The sequence below is a fragment of the Merops nubicus genome, unplaced genomic scaffold (genome assembly GCF_000691845.1).
Source record: "Merops nubicus isolate BGI_N331 unplaced genomic scaffold, ASM69184v1 scaffold18330, whole genome shotgun sequence".
In the NCBI taxonomy this organism is placed as follows: Eukaryota; Metazoa; Chordata; class Aves; order Coraciiformes; family Meropidae; genus Merops; species Merops nubicus.
This window is the reverse complement of record NW_008583735.1, coordinates 7,937-26,683: the sequence shown is the minus strand read 5'-3', so window position 1 is coordinate 26,683 and position 18,747 is coordinate 7,937. Positions and strand designations below refer to the sequence as shown.

The window sequence follows — 18,747 nt, the reverse complement described above, 5'->3', positions numbered from 1 at the left end:
TGTTCCTGCTTGACACACAGCACGATGCCATTTTGCACCAGGGTCAGTGAGATCCCTGGTTCGTCTGGAGCATGAGCTGCAGTGGCAGAAGACAATTTCTTTGTCAGAGTTAAAACTCTGGCTTTGACTCCAGATTTGCAAACCAGTCCAGATTTTTGCTGTGGTTGTCATCTTCACTTTCAGATCTCCTTCTGCCATGTTGCTTGCCCATATGTAAGGAAGCTGTCCCAGAAACCTGTCTGTGCCAAAGTGAGCCACCAGCTGCATTAGGACACAACTTCTGGGAAGACACCAGCTGCCACTGGCTCAGCATCACCAGGACAGTGTTTATAGCACTCCTGTTGAACCTGGGGCTGCTCTCAGCTGTTGCACTTTGGCTTTGCAGGTATCAGCAGCCATTAGAGGGTCTGTGTTATGTACTCACTGCTCTGCAGTTCACTGTCTCAGAGGCTTAAGGTTCTACAGAGCCAGCTCAGAGCTGGGTGATACCCCCAGTACCTTCCCTTTTTTCCAGATTTCACTTTCCTGCTCCACCTTACCAGTATTGCATTTTCCTTGCCTGCCTCTCGGAGTGCAGTCGTGTGACAGTGGAGCACTGGGGAGGAGCACAGAGCAATCCCTGCCCTCCATGCATTTTGCCAGGTGCCCAAAACGGGTTTCAAAATGCAGACATGGGCTTGGTGATGCCCAGGAAGAGACAGGGCTTTAGCAGCAAAGGAGCAAGGTGGTCTGCTCCCACTGACTTTAGGTAATGCCAAAAAATAGGGGAAAACTGGTTGGTAGGAGAAGGGGAAGTAGAAAGAGATGAAACCTGGGAGGAGGAGGAAGAGGAGGACAAACCAGTCCTTAGTCAATGTGTTTGTGTCTGCAGGAGGAAGCTACTGGTCCCGGAGGATGACTGGGACAAGGGACTGTTGAGCCAGTTGCCCACTCAAGCACTGCTGGACTGGAATGAGGAGCAGAAGGAAAGGTGAGTGGTGGGACCAAGGGTGTCTACATCAGCTGACCTCCCAGGGGTTCAGATCTCGGGGCTCAGGTGGAAATAGCAAAAATGCCAGGAGTGCCAGAGTAAGAAAGGGAGAGGTCTAGAGCTGAGTAACAAGTAAAGCATCTCCATCCCAAAACTAATGGTCGTGATGCTTCCTGGGGCAGAAACTGCTCTACTGCTCTTTTCTCATGCCCAAGTAGAAATACTCTCCTTTAGACTAGGTTTAACCTTGAGAAAATGTGCCTTTGGTCTACCTACGCTATAGCACTATGGGAACACCTTGTTTTTACTGATTAGGGAGAAATTACTTTTTTTTTCCACGTAGGAAGCGAGGACAAGCAGCGGATCATGCACCCCAGGTCCTGGCTTCCTTACAGCATCAGGGAACAACCTCAGGGGGAGCTGCCCTCCCTGAGAAGCAAACTCTTGCAGAAGGTCTGCACGTACACATGGTGCAGGATTTTGCCTTCTTTTGGGTCAGAAATTGTAGTGCCAGTTATGACAAAAAACCAGCCTGGAGCGACAGCAAATGAGCTTGGTTTTGTCCTCCTTTGTAATGACACTTCTCAGTTATGCTCGGTATGCTTTTACGCATCCTGGGCTGAACCTGACCTAATTTTACTAAAGAGGCTGAAAAGAGACAGTTTAGTTTATAAAATCAGGGGCTTGGTGCACGTTTTCACCACATAGTTCTTCCAAAATCTTCTTCTCCCAGGCATGTGCAATCCAGCCAGGGATCTTGGTGTTTTCCAAGTCCCTCTGAGGGCATCTCACACCCCAGGGCAAAGATGAGGCTCAGGCTGGTGCTGCTTGATGGTACTTTACTGAAACCACCTTAACTTGTATTCTGATTACATAATAACCAAATAAACATGGGTAAATCATAACTCAGGATCCTGTAGGATAAAAAATGGGCTGTGAACCTGCACTTGGACTTTCCTACCTACATGAAATGCTTGATGGTCTCCCTGTAGCCTGCCCAAGCGTGTCGGTTCAGCCACAAGCCTGAGCAGTGCTGTCATCAACAACCGGCTCCAGGAGCTGGTGAAGCTCTTCAAAGAAAGGACTGAGAAGGTGAAGGAGAAGCTGATTGACCCTGACATCTCTTCAGATGATGAAAGCCCCGTTGCGTGTGAGTTTGAGTGGGATTGGGAGTCTTTACCTCGTGGGTCCCCACACACGCTGTGTTTTCAGGGATACAGCTGCTTTATTAACAGTTTAAAGGCCTTTAAAACAAATTGCTGTAAGAGAATTTTCTGCCCCTTAAAATAACTGTGTGGCCTCTTCCAGCCCCCACCAAGGCAGCGCCTGCGGCAGCACCAGGACCTCCCTCAGGAGGGGAGTCAGAGGGGGACAAGCCGGAGGGGGATGAGCACTACTGCGAGATGCTGTGCTGCACATTCAAGCACCACCCCTGGCTGAAACACCTGAAAAACTACCAGTTCCCCAGCAGTATTGACCCACTCACCAGTGAGTGATGGAGCCTGGCCACCTACCCAGGCTGGGGGCAAGCTGATGGGGCCAGAGGAGGGGATGAGAAGCAGGGGAGGTGTAAAAGATAAGACCTTGTAGAGAAGGGAGCAACTAAGTGAGGAGCAACTTATTTTACACTTGTCTACTAAAAAACAGAGTTTTAAATTCCCCCTCAAGGCATAGGTGTTCCTAAATACTTCCCAGTAGCTGTGGGTGTCAGGAGCATGAGCAGGCAGGGAAGGGGAGGCCACATTCTCCTTGTTAGGCTTTTCAGTGGGCAAATGCTGTCCTTGTGGTGTGGACAACCTGAATAAAAACAAAATCCACAAAAGAAAAATCCTCTGGCTGGTGGACACCTGACATGAACCCAGCTCCTTCCTTAGTCTTTGCTATTTCACAGCTGTTTCTAAGCCCCCAGGCTCGGGCAGGCAGACGTTGGCTCAGCAAGACCTCAAGGGAAAAAAACAAAGCAAGAAAGTTGGTGCGGTGGGAGCAAAGCAAAAGCAAATCCAGCACAAGCAGCAGGGTTAGAGGAAGGTTTCTGATAAAAAGCTACATGCTCTGCAAGCCGTGGGGTTTACTTTGCATCTTGAGCCCAGCTCACTTACAATTAGATGCTGTCAGAAAGAGATCTCCTGCAGGTTTCTCCCTTGCACGCAGAGCGGGGCATGAAAACCCCTTTGTGCAGTGGATTCACACAGACAAGGGATGTGAGCCCAGCTGATCATGGTGCGGTTCCTTGTGTGCAGATCTGATGTACGTGCTGTGGCTGTTTTTTGTCGTCGTGGCCTGGAACTGGAACTGCTGGTTGATCCCCGTCCGCTGGGCTTTCCCCTACCAGACCCCAGCAAACATCCACTGCTGGCTGCTGGTGGACTACCTCTGTGACCTCATCTATCTGCTGGACATCCTTGTCTTTCAGACCCGGCTGCAGTTTGTCCAGGGTGGAGACATAATTGTGAGTAGCAGCTCTCTGCATTCCACCAGTGGGGACTGACTGCGGTGACCTCCCATCCCCACCACCCTGAGTGGCATGGATGATGCTGGTCACTGAGCTCTGAATCGAGCTCTCCAAGCTCATCAGGAGCAGATAGCACAATAAACTCTGGCTTAATGCTCAGGAGCACAGCTAAGCACAATCCATTAGCAATATGACCAAAGTGATTGCAGCCTGCATGCACTGCTCACGTGCCTGAGATAAGTGAAAGCCCTTGGTTTTTTTTCCATATCCAATTAAATAAGCTGTGAAAAACAGAACCTTGAGGGTACCTTGAGCCTTCCAAATGCCAGCCCACGCAGACAGGGAAGTTTCTCTCATAGGCTCTGGTTTTTGTGGTGCTGACACTGCAGTGTGCTTTCTCTAGGGCGCAAAACAAGCATGGGATGTCCCGAGATAGGATGGGAAGATGGCATATGGCCAGATCTTCAGCTCTTCTTGCTCTGCTCTTCCCTTCCCAGGCATGAAGGGAGTGTGTGGCGCAGAAGACTAAGATGAGACGTGCCTGTGTTGGCCATGACTTTCCTTTCTGCAAGCAATGATTAATCTTCCTCTCTCTCTCCTTCCTATTCCCAACCAGACTGATAAAAAGGCCATGAAAAAGAACTACCTGCAATCACAACGCTTTAAGGTTTGATATAATTTTATTTATTAATCCAAATCTTTAATATGAACTGTGGCTTGCAGCTTCACTCCACCACGCCTGCAGGTCCTCACAGAGATTTCTTTCTTGTATGGGTTTCAGATGGATGTGGTGTGCCTCCTGCCCTTGGATTTCTTCTACTTCAAAGTCGGTGTAAACCCACTCCTGCGTTTTCCTCGCTGTCTGAAGGTGTGTCAGAGCTTACAAATTCTGGTTGCAGTGGATGTGGAGGAGTCCTGTGCTGGCTGGAGTAAGCTGTGGCTTGCGAGACTTATCAATGATGACAAGAGCTTTATAAAATGGATGGGAAGTCTTGTCCTGAAGGCTTTGTGAGGCTGTTGGTCAAACATTTAATTTCAATCCTACAACACCCTCACATTTGGATAGAAGGGCACTTAGAGATGGAGCCATATCCATCTGTGGCAGCTAATGCTGCAGAGGGCCTGCAGGAGGTAAATGGAGGGGAAGTGGGGTTTTATGGGGACGTAAGTCTTCTGGTGTGGCCACTGGAAGCTGGAGCACACTGCTTGCTTTCTCCTCCCAGTACATGGCCTTCTTCGAGTTCAACAACCGCCTGGAGGCTATCCTGAGCAAGGCATACATCTACAGGTGAGAGAGAGGGAGGGAGGGAGCAGGCAAGCAAGCGTGGGGTCGCTCTTTGCTGCTAGGAAAGAAAGCTCACTTTGGTGTGCACTCATTATGGGTTTCTGATTTACTTTCCTGCTGTCCGCTGGACTGGCTGACATGGGTGTTGGCTGGTGCAGGTGGGACTTGGGGGTCCTGGAGCCCCATGTGGACAAGTTCACCTCTCCCCAACCCAGCAGAGAAGGGGGTGCTGGTGGTTAAAAGGAGCCACCAGCAGATAAGCTGCTTTTTCAGGCACTTTGGGAGGGAGCAGCAGGGCTGCACATTTGAGCACTCAGTGGTTCCTGCATTGGCAGGACCTTCATAGTCAAATGCTCAGCTCATTGCTTTGAAGGTTGTTGTGATGCCAGGGTGGATCTAATTTGCTTCACCCAGCAAACACCATCTCATCTGCCCTTCTGCTCTCTGCTGTTTTTGTTGCAGAGTGATTCGGACCACTGCTTATTTACTGTACAGCTTGCATGTCAACTCCTGCCTCTATTACTGGGCGTCAGCCTATGAAGGACTCGGCTCTACCACCTGGGTCTATGATGGGGAAGGAAACAGGTATAAACCAAGGCTTGGGTCCTCATGTAGCACAGCTGCATGGAATGAGCTAGGAGGGAGGTATTAGGATGAAGCTGGGTTCAAAAAAACCCTGAAGCAAAAGGCTGGGGGTGCTAGGAGAAGATGTGGAGCCGGAGACAGGAGTGGTGTAATACACAGTAATACATATTGCTGCAATATTGTCCTTGGATTTGGAACTGGGGAGGCCACAGCTTGAGTGCTAGGGTCAGTTTTGAGTGCCACAGGATAAGAAAGACCTTGAGGGGTTGGAGCAGATCCAGAGAAGGGAAACGAAGCTGGTGAGGGCTCTGGGGAACATGGCTTGTGAGGAGTGGCTGAGGGACCTAGGGATGTTTAGTCTGGAGAAGAGGAGGCTGAGGGGAGACCTTGTTGCTCTCTACAACTCCCTGAACGGAGGTTGTAGTGAGGTGGGGGTTGGCCTCTTCTCCCAAGGAACCAGCACTAGGATGGTAGGAAATTGGCTGAAGTTGTGCCAGAGGAGGTTTCAGTTGGATGTGAGGAAGAATTTCTTCCCTGCCAGAGTGGTGGGGCATTGGCCCAGGCTGCCCAGGGAGGTGCTGGAGTCCCCATCCCTGCAGGGGTCCAAAACACTTGTGGATGTGGTACATCACTATGGTAGTGTTGGGTTGATGTTTGGACCTGATGATCTTAGAGATCTTTTCCAACCTTAATGATTGTATGACTACGAAGTGGCTGCAGCTGGGCTGAGGTGGAAGGCAATGGCAGGTTGAAGAGACTGAAAAACTGAAAACCTGGTGCTGGGAAACAAGAGAAAGCTCCCTGGCCAAGCAGGACAGCAATGTGAGCCGTGTTTCTGTTCGCGGTGACATTCTGCCAGGCTGGGAGGTGGGCTTGAAGTTGTGTGTCCTGGGTGCTATGTGTCAGGCCCCGTGTACCAGCCCAGCACCCTCATCTCAGGGTGTGAGAGAGGGATGGTGCCACCTGTTCCCTCGCTGTGGCATTTTGAAGGCACATGTCTGTTGTGTTGGCAGTGGTGGACACCACAGGGAGAGCACTCAGCTCATGAGCTGAATGCTGCCTCGTAGCAAATGCCCACACCTGCATGTTGTACAGCACAGGCAAATAAAATACTAACACTGAACTAATTTAGTGCCATGCAGTAAATGAGTTTCCTGCAACAAGGCATGGGCAAGAGTCCCTGTGCGTGTGGTGTGGGTGCCAGTGAGGAGAAGTAACTGTCACCCATGCAGCCTTAGGGTGGGTGCCCTTTGAGCACTCTGCTTTCCACATTAATGTTGCTGCTTTATAGTTATTTTTGCATATCTCTATCTCTAGGGGTAACTATATTATTCAAGGGAGTGCCCAAGACCAATGAATCAATAATTCACTTGACATCTTCTGAGTCCCATGCCCACAATTTGCTCACAAACCCTATTTTTCCCCCTGATTATCTCTTAAAGTGTAAATGTTGCTGAAAATATAGTAGTGGAGCTGTAAGAAGCAGAAAATGGGAGTAGCCAGAGCAGATGAGCCTCCCATGCAGGGGTTTCTAAAGGGTTCCTACGTTCCCCTGCTCCTGTGGTGGTGAGACTGCAGCCCCTTAATTTTCTCTTCGTCACCCATAATTACTCTTAGCAGGCCATGGCTTGCCATTGCCAGAGGATGTAAGATTAGTGCTGGGGGGTGAAACAGACCTTTGCACCAGAAATGCCCTCAAAGCTGCCTCCTCTTTTCCTCCCAGCTACATCCGTTGCTACTACTGGGCAGTCAAAACCCTCATCACCATCGGGGGCCTGCCAGACCCCAAGACACTGTTCGAGATCGTCTTCCAGCTGCTGAACTACTTCACGGGCGTCTTTGCTTTCTCTGTGATGATAGGGCAGGTGAGCAGGAGTCGCAGGAGATTCCCAGCCTCAGGGGGGAGAGGTTTCATTGGGGCTGATCCACAGGTTTTCATCTCCAAGTTAATTTCCCCATGTGAGGGACCTGCTCAGCAGCAGTGGTAAACAAAGATTTGCAGATGCTGTTAGGACTCAGTACACATGCTCTAGACTGCTTAGGCTGCATGATGAGTAAGTGGCAGGAATTAAAACACCTCTTCCACCTTTTCCTCCCATTCAGATGAGAGATGTGGTCGGCGCTGCTACGGCGGGGCAAACCTACTATCGGAGCTGCATGGACAGTACCATTAAATACATGAACTTCTACAAAATCCCCAAAACTGTTCAGAATCGGGTGAAAACGTGGTATGAGTACACGTGGCATTCTCAAGGCATGCTAGGTGAGATCCAGCCGCTCTGAGGGTCAAAACTTCCACCACACGTGTTTTACTGTGGTTGCTTTGCAGAGATGAGATGTTACTGTCAAACAGCACTACAGTTTTGGGGCAGGAGGTGGCTTAGTTACTCTGCACTTTAGGGGCTTGTTTGCCCACCTATAAAGTATATAGGCTGCCACCAATTCACAGTGCCACGGTGACCTGGCATCACTCACAGTGCGCTGAGTCCAGCATCCCACACACTGGTCCCTGGGGAGAGGGCAGTGACTGGCAATTGCTGGCCAGAGTGTGTCCAACAGGAAACTCACTAGTTCATCCTACCATCCTTAGGCAGGACCTCTGCGTCTGCTCTCCGGAACAAGAAAGGTGGCTTGGGCTCACCAGTCTGTCCCTGAGAGCAGGGATAGCCAGCTGAACATCGAGCCAGCACAGTGCCCAGGTGGCCAAGAAGGCCACCAGCATCCTGGCCTGAATCAGAAAGGTGTGCCTAGCAGGAGCAGGAAGGTGATCATGCCCCTGGACTTGGCACTCGTGACACTGCAGCTTGAGTGCTGTGTCCAGTTTTGGGCAACACAGGGTAAGAAAGACATGGAGGTGCGGGAGCAGGTCCAGAGGGCTGCCCAGTGAGGTGGTGGAGTCATCATCCCTAGAGGGGTTCAAAAAACAAGTAGATGTAGCATTTGAGGTTATGGTCTCATGGATAGGGAAACGTGGGGTGGTAGTTGGGCTTGGTGATCCTAGAGGTCCTTTCCAACCATGGTGATTCTGTGATTCTGTGAAGGGTGGCTCTCCATCAGTTGTTAGACCTGCAGGATGCTGGTTCGGCAGAGGCTGGAGGAGACCCTTCTGAGCAAGCTGGCTCCTGCCCTCTGCCACCAGAACAGAGGCTGCTTTCCCATGGCCACACCAAGAACACACTCAGTTCAAGGGCTGGAAAGAGCCAATTTTCTGCTGTGTCTCACAGATGAGTCAGAGCTGCTGGTGCAGCTGCCAGACAAGATGAGGCTGGACATTGCCATTGATGTGAACTACAACATCGTGAGCAAAGTGGCCCTTTTCCAGGTAGTCTCCTCAGTGCAGGTGCTAGCCAGCAGAGCCTGGTGTGCTGGCACAGTCTAATGGCACTGTGGCCTCTGTTTCGGCTCAGGGCTGTGACAGACAGATGATCTTCGACATGCTGAAGCGGCTCAGATCAGTGGTCTACCTGCCGAATGACTATGTGTGTAAGAAGGTAATGAGATGCTCAGGTGCCTTCCCGTTCCTAGTGTCACGGCGGAGATGTGCAGGGTGCTAGGAGTACTGCAGAGTGGGGAAAGCCAGGCCTGGACCATCACCATGGGGCCACTTCTCAGACTGGGAATTCAGAGCAAAAACATCCTCGGTTGCAGCTGGTCTTGTGCAAAGACTGACCTCTTCTGCTGCATCCATGAACAGCAGGAGAGCAGGGAAGAGCCTGCGGAGCTGGAGGAGACTTTGGGCTGCTTAGATGAGGATGCTCAGCAATGAGCATCATCAGGACAAAGTATTTTGATAGCTTGGAGAGGGTGGTATGGTCGTGGGGGTTCCCAAAAAGATACCAGTTTGGGCATCCATAAGGTCTCCCTGTTTCTGGACACCTGGTTAGGGCATTAGTAAGGTCTCTCTGTTTCTGGGCACCCCCACACAGCACCCACCTTCATTGCAGGGAGAAATTGGCCGTGAGATGTACATCATCCAGGCAGGACAAGTGCAGGTGCTGGGCGGACCCGATGGCAAAACTGTGCTGGTGACCCTGAAAGCTGGATCTGTGTTTGGAGAAATCAGGTGAGTCAATCATTGCCAGGGAGCCGGGGACATACAGCTCATGGGCTCTGGGTGGGGAGGTGAGAGGTGGGGAGATCAACAACACCCAGGCAACAAAGCTGGTGAGGGGTCTGGGGAACATGGTTTATGAGGAGCAGCTGAGGGACCTGGGGATGTTTAGTCTGGAGGAGGCTGGGGGGAGACCTTCTAGCTCTCTACAACTCCCTGAAAGGAGGTTGGAGTGAGGTCTCTTCTCCCAGGTTACTAGTACTAGGGTGATAAGAAATGGACCCAAGTTGCCCCAGGTGAGGTTTCGACTGGATATGAGGAAGAATTTCTTTCCTGGCAGAGTGGTGAGGCCTTGGCCCAGGCTGCCCAGGGAGGTGCTGGAGTCCTCATCCCCACAGGGGTTCAGGAAACACATGGAGACCTGGGGACGTTGTTTAGTGCTCATGGTAATGTTGGGTTGATGGTTAGACCTGATGATTTTGGAGGTCTTTTCCAACCTTAATGATTCTATGATTTTATGATTATGATTAATCTTTGTGATTAAGAGCCATGAACCGCATCTGCTACACAAATCACAGCTTTTTTTCTTGGAGCTTATCCACTGTTTTTGTCATAGTGCTGTTTTCTGTCCTGGGAGGTAGTGGCAGTAAGCAGAGGTGTACGGAGGGATGGGGAAATGAATAGGAGAAGATGTTTCACTAAAACAGCCTCCCAGGCATGAATCTGCCCATTTCATGGGTGTGTAAAGTCCTGTAACAACTTGTAACACGGTGATAGAGTCTGCGTCCCTACAGCCCAGCAGACACTAGAATGGTGTAAGAATGCAATATTTAAACCTTCAAACAGGCAAATAAATTTTTATACAGTGCTCTATGGCAAAATTTCCCACCATCCTTTAAAAAATTGCTTGGAAAATGTCATCAGGAGTGAAAATTAAACTCCGAGCCCTCTGAAAGAGAGAGGTGGAGATATGAAAAGGGAGATTTTAGGTTATGCTGAGCCTGTGAATAAGTGTTGACATCTCACCGTCTTTCTCTCAGCTTGCTGGCAGCAGGAGGGGGAAATCGACGAACAGCAAATGTCATAGCTCATGGCTTCGCCAACCTTTTTATTTTGGATAAGAAAGACTTGAACGAGATTTTGGTGCATTATCCGGAGTCTCAGAAGCTGCTGCGTAAGAAGGCCAAGTGCGTGTCGGGCTGCTGCTTCCCAGCTTGTGGGGTTTTAAATCAAGCAGAGTGTGGGTTTCCAAATCACAGGGGAATTTCTCTCTGTGTGAAGCCCTGGGAAAGCTGCTGCTGCTGCAGGCACCGGGCGTTAGGCACGTGTCTGAGAGGAGAGCTGGGCTGGAGCTTCAGCAGAGGGCACCCGTCCCTCACCATGGGCTGGTGGGGCTGGAGGTGCCAGGGCCATCCCAGCCCTGCTGCAAAGCTTCACCGCGGAAAGTGGGAGCAGCTCAGGAACCAACGTGGGCAAAGTGCCTTCACTTAAAAATCTATTAAAATATTCACTTTAGGTTTTAGCATTGCTTAGATTTGTTACTTTGTCCTTCCAGAGTCGTAAATAATCTCCACCCTTTTAAAGTCTGCTTTTTCTGCATTATAAAATCCAGCTAACGTAACACGGACCGAAATCACATCTCCTCTTCCTGCCCTAGGAAAATGCTGAAAAACAACAATAAGCCCAAAGATGAGAAAGGACCCCCTGGAGACCCACTGATCATCCCCCCAAAAGCTGACACCCCGAAGCTCTTCCAGGCTGCCCTGGCCGCCACGGGGAGGCTGGGGGGCAAAGGGCCGCTGGCACAGCTCCGGTGGAGGCTGAAGGAGCTGAAGGCGATGCAGGAGGCGCAGGTCAGTGTGGGGAGGATGGCAATTTGGCTTTGCTTCCTTCAGCGCCAGGTCACTGCTCTCCCCCGCTGCGTCCAGAGACTGAGTGTCATTAAGGTGCCTTAAAGGAGCGAGCTCAGGTCACTGGGGTCTGACAGAGCGTGGGCAGACGGGAAAGGGTCGTCTGGGATTTTACACACTGCCTTGGGAGAACGTCACTCTCCCAGAGGGGTGCGTTTTGCAGCACAAGAAGGAAATCCATTGACTTTCTGCCCAGCTATGCTAAGCCAGAGTCTAATTCCCGGCTGGTCTATTGCCCAGATGAACACCCTGTCCATGCCACAGAGACAGAGCCACTTGTAATAATCAATGTGCTGGCAGGACAGAGGGTCATGCTGGCACCCGGCATCCGCAGGCCAGTCAATATCTGCAAAGCTTTCCCAGCGTGAGAGCAGAGGCCCCAGCAGCAGACACATCATCCTGCCAGCTGTACGTGAGCTGCAGTAAAATCACCCAGGCTTTTTGTCCAGAACAACTGGAAAAGAAAATGGCCCTGCTCTTTTATTTTTTTTTTAACTTCCAAGTGCCTCTGCTAAACTCCTAAAAGATTCTATCTCCATGCAGACCTTGCTGTTACTCTTCCCAGCATGGAACTGTGCAGATTATCACATCCTGACACGTAAAGGGAGGTGAAAGAGCAGCTGATAGGGAGCATGCAGTGGCCTTGAGGCTGGGTAAATATCTCAGGAGATGCTGAAAACTGCTGGGAAAAAAAAAAACCAACAACAAAACAAAACTGCTTTTCTGTGGTTCTTCACAGAAGCATGACAAGGCTTTACATGATGCAATACTTAACACTAATTAATAACTAGTTACAGGCAGCAGTGGTCAGTGGCACCGTGTGCTCCATACAGTGCTGGCAACAAGACCCATCGTCAGAGAGTGCAGGTATTAGGAGCGAACCCTGCTAGTGGGCTTAGCAGAACCCTGTTAGAAGGATATTCCTCTCCACGACATGTCTGTAGGGAGGTTTCTAAGGTTCCTCTCTAAAGAATGCTTTAGGACAGGGCAGTCCGGGGCTACTCCCTTACAACAACACTTCTGCCAAGGTTTTGCCAAGATAATCCCCTTCAGATGCTTCAGGAGCCAAACGAGAGCCAGTGCAGGAGGTGAGAAACCTTCGTTGCACTCATCTCTATGCACTTCTCTCAAGGTGCGCAGGATAGAATCCAGCTGCCCTTCCCACCGCGATCACCTTTGGCAGCAAGCTGACATCCCAGTGATGAAGTCCAGTGTGGTGAAACTCCATGAAATGCCCACATGGCTTGCACAGTGCAGATGCCTTGGCTGGTAGTAGTGGACAAGGGTCTGCTAGGGTTGATTTTGCCTTTTGTTTTTTGGATCACAGGGTTTGAGCTCCAGTCCAATCCCACCAAAATCACCTGTGCACCAGAGATCACCTGTCACCTCCCATAAACCACGCACCCACCTGGAAGAAGAAATATTCTCAAAATCTTCTGATAGTTTAGTCACCATTCGTGTGATTTCTACCACACAAGAGGATGAAGAAATCCTCGCTGCTGAAATTTCAGAGAAAGAAGAAGAAAAAGAAGAAAAATAAAGAATAAGCAGATCCAAGGGCAGGAGTAGAACCAGGCAAACACAAGGAGTAGAAGCTTTTTGTTGTTAATGATTTCCATGCAGTGGCTGTAGGCTTCCCCAAGTGCTGTGGGTAGGATCTGCCTTTCTTTTCTGTCTAGACCTTCACGCACTGCTGATAAACCCCTCTGCCATATGACCCAGAACCATACAAGGTTTGCGTGCTCTGGAGATCTATTTTTATTGAGTGTCTTTATGAATATTCCCACTAAATCTCCTGCTAGCCCTCTTACTTTGAAATCCAGCCTTACAGAGAGGGAGCCCTGAAGAAATCGCTTTTTATGGCTCTGGGTGGTTAATTGTTGTTCAGATAAAGCATGAAGAGTTATTCACCTCTGACAGCTGAGTCATCCCTTGGCCAGAAACAAAAAGAGAAAAATAAAGAGGTTCCTCTGTTGGGCTCAAGGTCAGTAGCAGCTGGGGAGTGATTCATCCAGAAAGGATGTGAACTATGCTCACAAGCACTGGCCAAATCACACCGCCAAGAGAAGACCAGGGTCTGTCCTGGTGTGTATAGACTGCAAGATGCTCGAGGGTCCTAGTGTGGTTGCAAGATCACCCTGGGTTTGCCTCTGGGAAGGAGGAGTTCCTGCCAGCTGTCCGCCCCTGGGAGGTGGTGGGCTCCTCATTGCTGGTGGCTGTTATGGAGAGATTTGATGAGCATCTTTCAGGGATGGAGAAGCACAGTCCTGGAAAAGGAGATGCTCCTGGAGATCCCTGCAAGCCCTCAGGTTCTATGGCTGCACCGATCTACTACTGCCTGTGGGGATGAACTGAGTGCAGGAAGAGAGAGTTTCATGTTGGGAAGAGAAATGCAGGAACTGCTCTCCTCTCCCAGCCAGCCTTTCAGAGTCAGGCCAGAGCCTGTAGCACGCAAACAAGCACGCCCAAGCGTGCAGGTGGCCCCACGTGCTCATTGCTGGACCTCAGTGATGTTTAAAGCAGTCAATTTTCATCCCCTCTCAGTCACTGGGTTGGCTTTTGGCCATGTTTCCCTATAATGGGGCACTCATGAAGGCACTCTCCTAATGGTGCTGGGACCAGGTGCTGGATGGGAGGGCGAACACCTCATTAACAACCAGCATGGCCAGGTGATGGCTCGAGGCCTAGAATCCTCCTCCAGCACCTCGGAACCAGGAACCTAGAGTTGTTCCTCTTCCTCAAACCCAGCACCAACTGGAGTGAGCTGCTGGTGAGCTGGAAGGTGGTGAGAAGCGGTGGGTGAGCAAAATAGATCCTCCCCTAGGCTTCAGCAGGCCAGGTCCCTATGGCACCACTGGCTCCGTTGAGAGGAGCCAGTTTCCATCCTCTGGAGGAGAAGCTGGGTCAGGTTTTGCTGCAGGAGCAGCCCCGGCGCCACGGCTGAGGGACTTTTCAGGTGTTCAGCAAATACTGGGAGCAGAGCTGCAGGTTTCACAGGTCTCTCCATGAGACAACCGGGCTGTTCATGAAGGGTGTCACCGTACGGGGGTGATCCCACTTCCCATCAGCCTGGGGCTGGTGTTCACCTCCTATAGGGTCTTCTGATTTTGTTGCATTTTTTTCACTCTCTTACAAAACGTGCGATTCTGTGGTGGAAAAAGCCATAATATTAGTGTTAATTAATGATGGCTTGCTCTTTTAAATGTAATGAGCTCCAACATACCACAGGGGGGTCTGAAGCCACCACTGCCCTTAGCATTGCAGGGGAAAACCTGGACTCACCCAAACCTCCCTAAATACTTCTAAACCTCAGGCATTTGCAAGTGGTTTTCTGTTGGTGAGCAGGTTTCACAGGCAAGTGCAAAGTATTTTTTTTTTCAGTCTATAAATATTTATATAATGAAACCAGGAAGCATGCTCAAGTCAAACCAAGGTTCTGATTTGCTGCTGCAATTTGATATGGCTTAGAAAAAGCATCTAAATAAAGAGTGGGCTGTAATGGCTTTCATAATTCACTCTGTCTACAATAAACACCACATAGATTACCATTCATTTACTGTGGATTTATTTCAAAATTCCATTTTTCCCCCCCCTTTTTGCTCACTGATGCAACCACAGAGCCATGAAAGTCCCCACACGCAGTTCACAGATTTGCCAATAAACTTCTTGGAGGCTCAGAGGTCACATAATGCTAGTAATATAATTGTAATATTTTTTAATCACCGGAAGGAGGGGAAAAAAACAATGGCAAATGAAGATCTTAGTTTTCAATGTGATGGATAGGTAACTGGTCACTCTGGAGCCACGGAGAGATTTGAAATTATCCTCCTCTGCGATCTGTTTACAGCTTTATTTCTTCAGAGAGATTATTCTCCAGGCAATAATTAAGGTCAAGGTGGGGCTGGGCTTACAGGCTGAGTTGGAGAGATGAGCTCAGATCTATTTGCTATGCAGAACTATTTAGAAATGACAGGTAGGAGAAGGAGACAGGCAGCTCGCTTAGTGCATTTTGGTTTGGGGGTTGCCATGAGTTGGCTGTCTGCTAAACTGGGTAATTCAACTCATTTACCAGTTTTGCTGCACTTGCAATGGGCTCCCTTTATGATGGTTCCTACTAAATATCTTGCAGCATGCACTTCTCACAGGTCTGTTCTTTCCACTGTCCTTGCTATGCTCCTGATGGATTTGGTTACGCTCCATGTACCTTTACTGCATTTCTGATTAGCTTTTGCTCTTTCCACTTTGATGTCCTGAAGGATTGGGTCTATCCAATATGATGATATCCTCTAATACTATTAACACGGTATTGGGGGATCTCGCTATGCTGTTGCTTATTGCCAGTCCAGCACCCTGGAAATTCTGCATTGCAGTCTTACTTCTGACTGACAGATTTCTTCAGATGCCCATAGTCATAGAAACCAGGTTTTCGTGCAACAATATTGTAGCTGTTGCTGCTGTTGACTGAAATAAGTGGAATAGATAACTGCTGAAGGAAGAAGCAGAGTTTGCTGTTGTTGGGTCTGTGTTAATGCATTAGGTTTTGCCTCACTATCACAAGTAGCATCTTTACTGGAGGGTTTATATACCTTTTTTATATATCTACACACACACTTTTATGTATAGATAAGATACTTTTAAATATTTACATATACTTTTTATAGTGGAGGTGTATTCATATACCTTGTGATGTGTGCTGTTACACCTTGCAGAAAAGTGATGCTGATTTAATGTTCTGTATGAAATCAGAGGAGACAAATATCTCCGATTAAAAAATCAAATCCTTACAAAGGAATAATCTAACTCACCATAGACTTCTGGCTGTGGAGCAAGTTGTTTTCCTCTGGGTAGAAACAGGGCAGGTAGCTTCTCTGCATTTATAGTCAGACCAATCTTTTAAAAGGATTAAGTGCAATTGCAGGTTAATCACTGATAAGGTTATAACGAAAGTAAAAACAAATAAGCATGTTTGAGGATTAGACTCAAGTCTAGGAAGAAATTGCAGGATAGGTGGAAAGCCTGGTTAAATGGTGTTTAATTAGAGAGCTTGAAATAAAATTAAGCACTTTAACCCTGAAACATGGGGACCTTAACGAGCAAGACATGCTCCTAATTCTGGCAACAGTCTGTAAGCCACTTTTTCTGCCTATATGTTTTTTTTTTTTCTGTTGTGTAGCTCTGCTTTGAGTCACCGTTGCCATTAGATTTCCCTGAATCCCTTTCACCTTCCTCTAAAATGGAGCTAATACAAGGCTGATTTCCTCTGCCCTGAGCACACAGCTCCTTTTAAGTGCAGTGATGGTCCCCTTGGAGTTAACACCCAGGAAAAAAAAAAAGCCAGAGCAGGATTTGGGAAGGGGTCACAGAGAGGTACACAAACCAATGAGCACCCGCGCCAGTGTTGAACAGCAGCATAGGCTTAGCTCACACTGGATGACATTTTTCCTTTTCTCATTCTTTCCTCATTTACCCACTCTTATTTTACGATGAAACTTTCCGACTTTGGTTTGTGCCCTGGGGTGAATGTCTTAAGGAGATCTGAGCAATATCCAGCAAGCTGGATTTGAGTATCCTGAAGAAGTAAAGCCTAGATACTTATGTCATTTCACTCATTTTTTTCTGCCTTTAGAAGTCACTTGAGTCATGCGAAGAGCTGGAAGTCAAGCAGTTAAGGTTTAAAAACTATTTTCTTGGCTAAATTGGAAGGAATTCAGAGGGAAGTGTAAACAACTGGAGAAGTGAGATAAATCAGATTACAGGGTGGCTGGGGGACATCACCACCAGCTCGGGGCTGTGACGTCCAGGTCTGGGTTTTACAGGCACTTGCTTTGCAAGCTTGGGCTGGGACAGTCACTGCTTCCCATCCAGAAGTGGTGGGCTGAATCTGCTCCACGCAGCAGGACCACCCTTTTGCATTCCAGAACCTCCCACATGTCCCAGCTTGTGGGTCTCCCTGTCCAGGGTCCAAATTTGCCCCAGAGTAAGCATCACGTGAGCTGTGCTGGGCTGCTCTGTCTTAGCAATAACTGGAGGAACGAAGACCAGCCAGACTAGTTACTCATTCTAGATAAGAGGCTCTTTTGTGCTGCAGAAATGCCAATATCACGTGAAAAATCTCTCCGCTGCCATGGTGATTGGCCACCGTCACAGCTGCTGGTGAGACGTGACTCCACAGGGTTTCTGGTCTCCACAAGGGGAAGTTCCAGCCATAAAAATCTACATTATGCCCCAAAAAGGAGGGGAGGTGCCTGCAGGGGCTTCGCAACCCTCCCGAGGGTGAGCTGGCCACATCTGGCATTACGATGCACAGAGCTGCTGTGTGCAGTGCCTCTGCCCTGTCACTGGGCGTTAGGCTCTCTGGGCTTTATCAGTTCCTCACTAGGAACCTGGGAGAATGTTCAAAAGTGAGAAAATGGCTCTGCAGCCTGGGTGGGCAGAGATTGGCTCTGCCCCTTTTCCTGTTTTTCTGGCATTTAGGAACAACTTGACCTCTTGGCACGCTTGCTTTTTTTCACGCTAACGCACTTCGCATTAAACTCCTTTCCTCAACACTAATTAGGGTGGTTTTCCTTTTGTAAATTAGCCTGATACGATCTGTGTGTCTTGGCAAGCACCCTCCAGAGCAGGAACCGAGGTCTTTGCTTGAATTGCTGTTTATTTTGCAAATCTCTCCAGGTGTACTGTTTTGTACTTGACTGCTTTCTGGAACACGCTTGCAGTGAGGGAAATGGGACGGAAATCGGGCTTTCCAGCTTGCCTGCCTTGTGAAATGGGAGAGGTTTCGGTGCTACAGGGGCCTTCTGGCAGATGCATGTTGATGGGGTGGTGTGAGCACACAGGATCACATTCCTCTGAGCCCCATCCCATCCCATCCTGTCCTGCCATCCTCACACCACATGCAGTGGATGAGGACGTGTGCAAGGAAAGGCACTGCCTGAACGAACCTTTAAACAGGTGATGGGGAAAGAAAATCCAACAGACACGCTCATTCTGAGCGATTAAACCGATTCTTTTGACTACAGCCAATGATCAGAGCAGCAGGTTTGAGCAACCCCAGACCCACCTAAACCTGGGTGTCTGTGGAGGGAGGAAAGTCCACCAGTGTGCCACTGCTACGAAATAGGTTGTGTCAGCGTTTTGCCAGGACCAATGGTGCTCAGGAGGGGACAGACTTTAATCGGCTCTCGTTACCTTAACGCCCTGACAGATGGGAGTGGGGGGGAACGTTGCTTTCTCCATCTCTGCTCACGGATGGGGCAGAGCCGCTGGAGGTTTGTTCAGGCTGAAAAATCTGGTGGGAAAGGTGACATTGGGTGGCCCCAATATTTACTGGTAAATATTTACTACTGAATATTTACTTGTCCTTAACTAAGGAAGAGGAGAACTGCTGGTGAGCTTCACACAGCAACCCCTGAGACTGGGGCAGAGCCAAAAACGCCCCTGACAAAAAATCCACAATTTTTCAGTGCCAGCGTGCCAGCCGTGTGGCACCATTTT

The 18,747-nt window shown here is 49.2% G+C and overlaps 1 protein-coding gene across 1 annotated transcript; it reads left to right on the top strand.

Annotated features, from left to right (window-relative positions):
- Positions 1 to 871: 871 nt before the first annotated feature.
- LOC103774667 (cyclic nucleotide-gated cation channel beta-1-like) lies at positions 872 to 11,196 on the top strand (the record flags this gene model as incomplete). The annotated part of the gene is made up of 15 exons (XM_008942086.1): positions 872 to 970; positions 1,963 to 2,120; positions 2,279 to 2,458; positions 3,211 to 3,419; positions 4,039 to 4,089; positions 4,204 to 4,290; positions 4,646 to 4,710; positions 5,170 to 5,292; positions 7,016 to 7,157; positions 7,396 to 7,555; positions 8,517 to 8,614; positions 8,700 to 8,783; positions 9,237 to 9,355; positions 10,384 to 10,530; positions 11,001 to 11,196. Coding segments are annotated over 15 exons (1,918 nt in total), but the record flags the coding sequence as incomplete, so codon positions are not given.
- Positions 11,197 to 18,747: the final 7,551 nt, after the last annotated feature.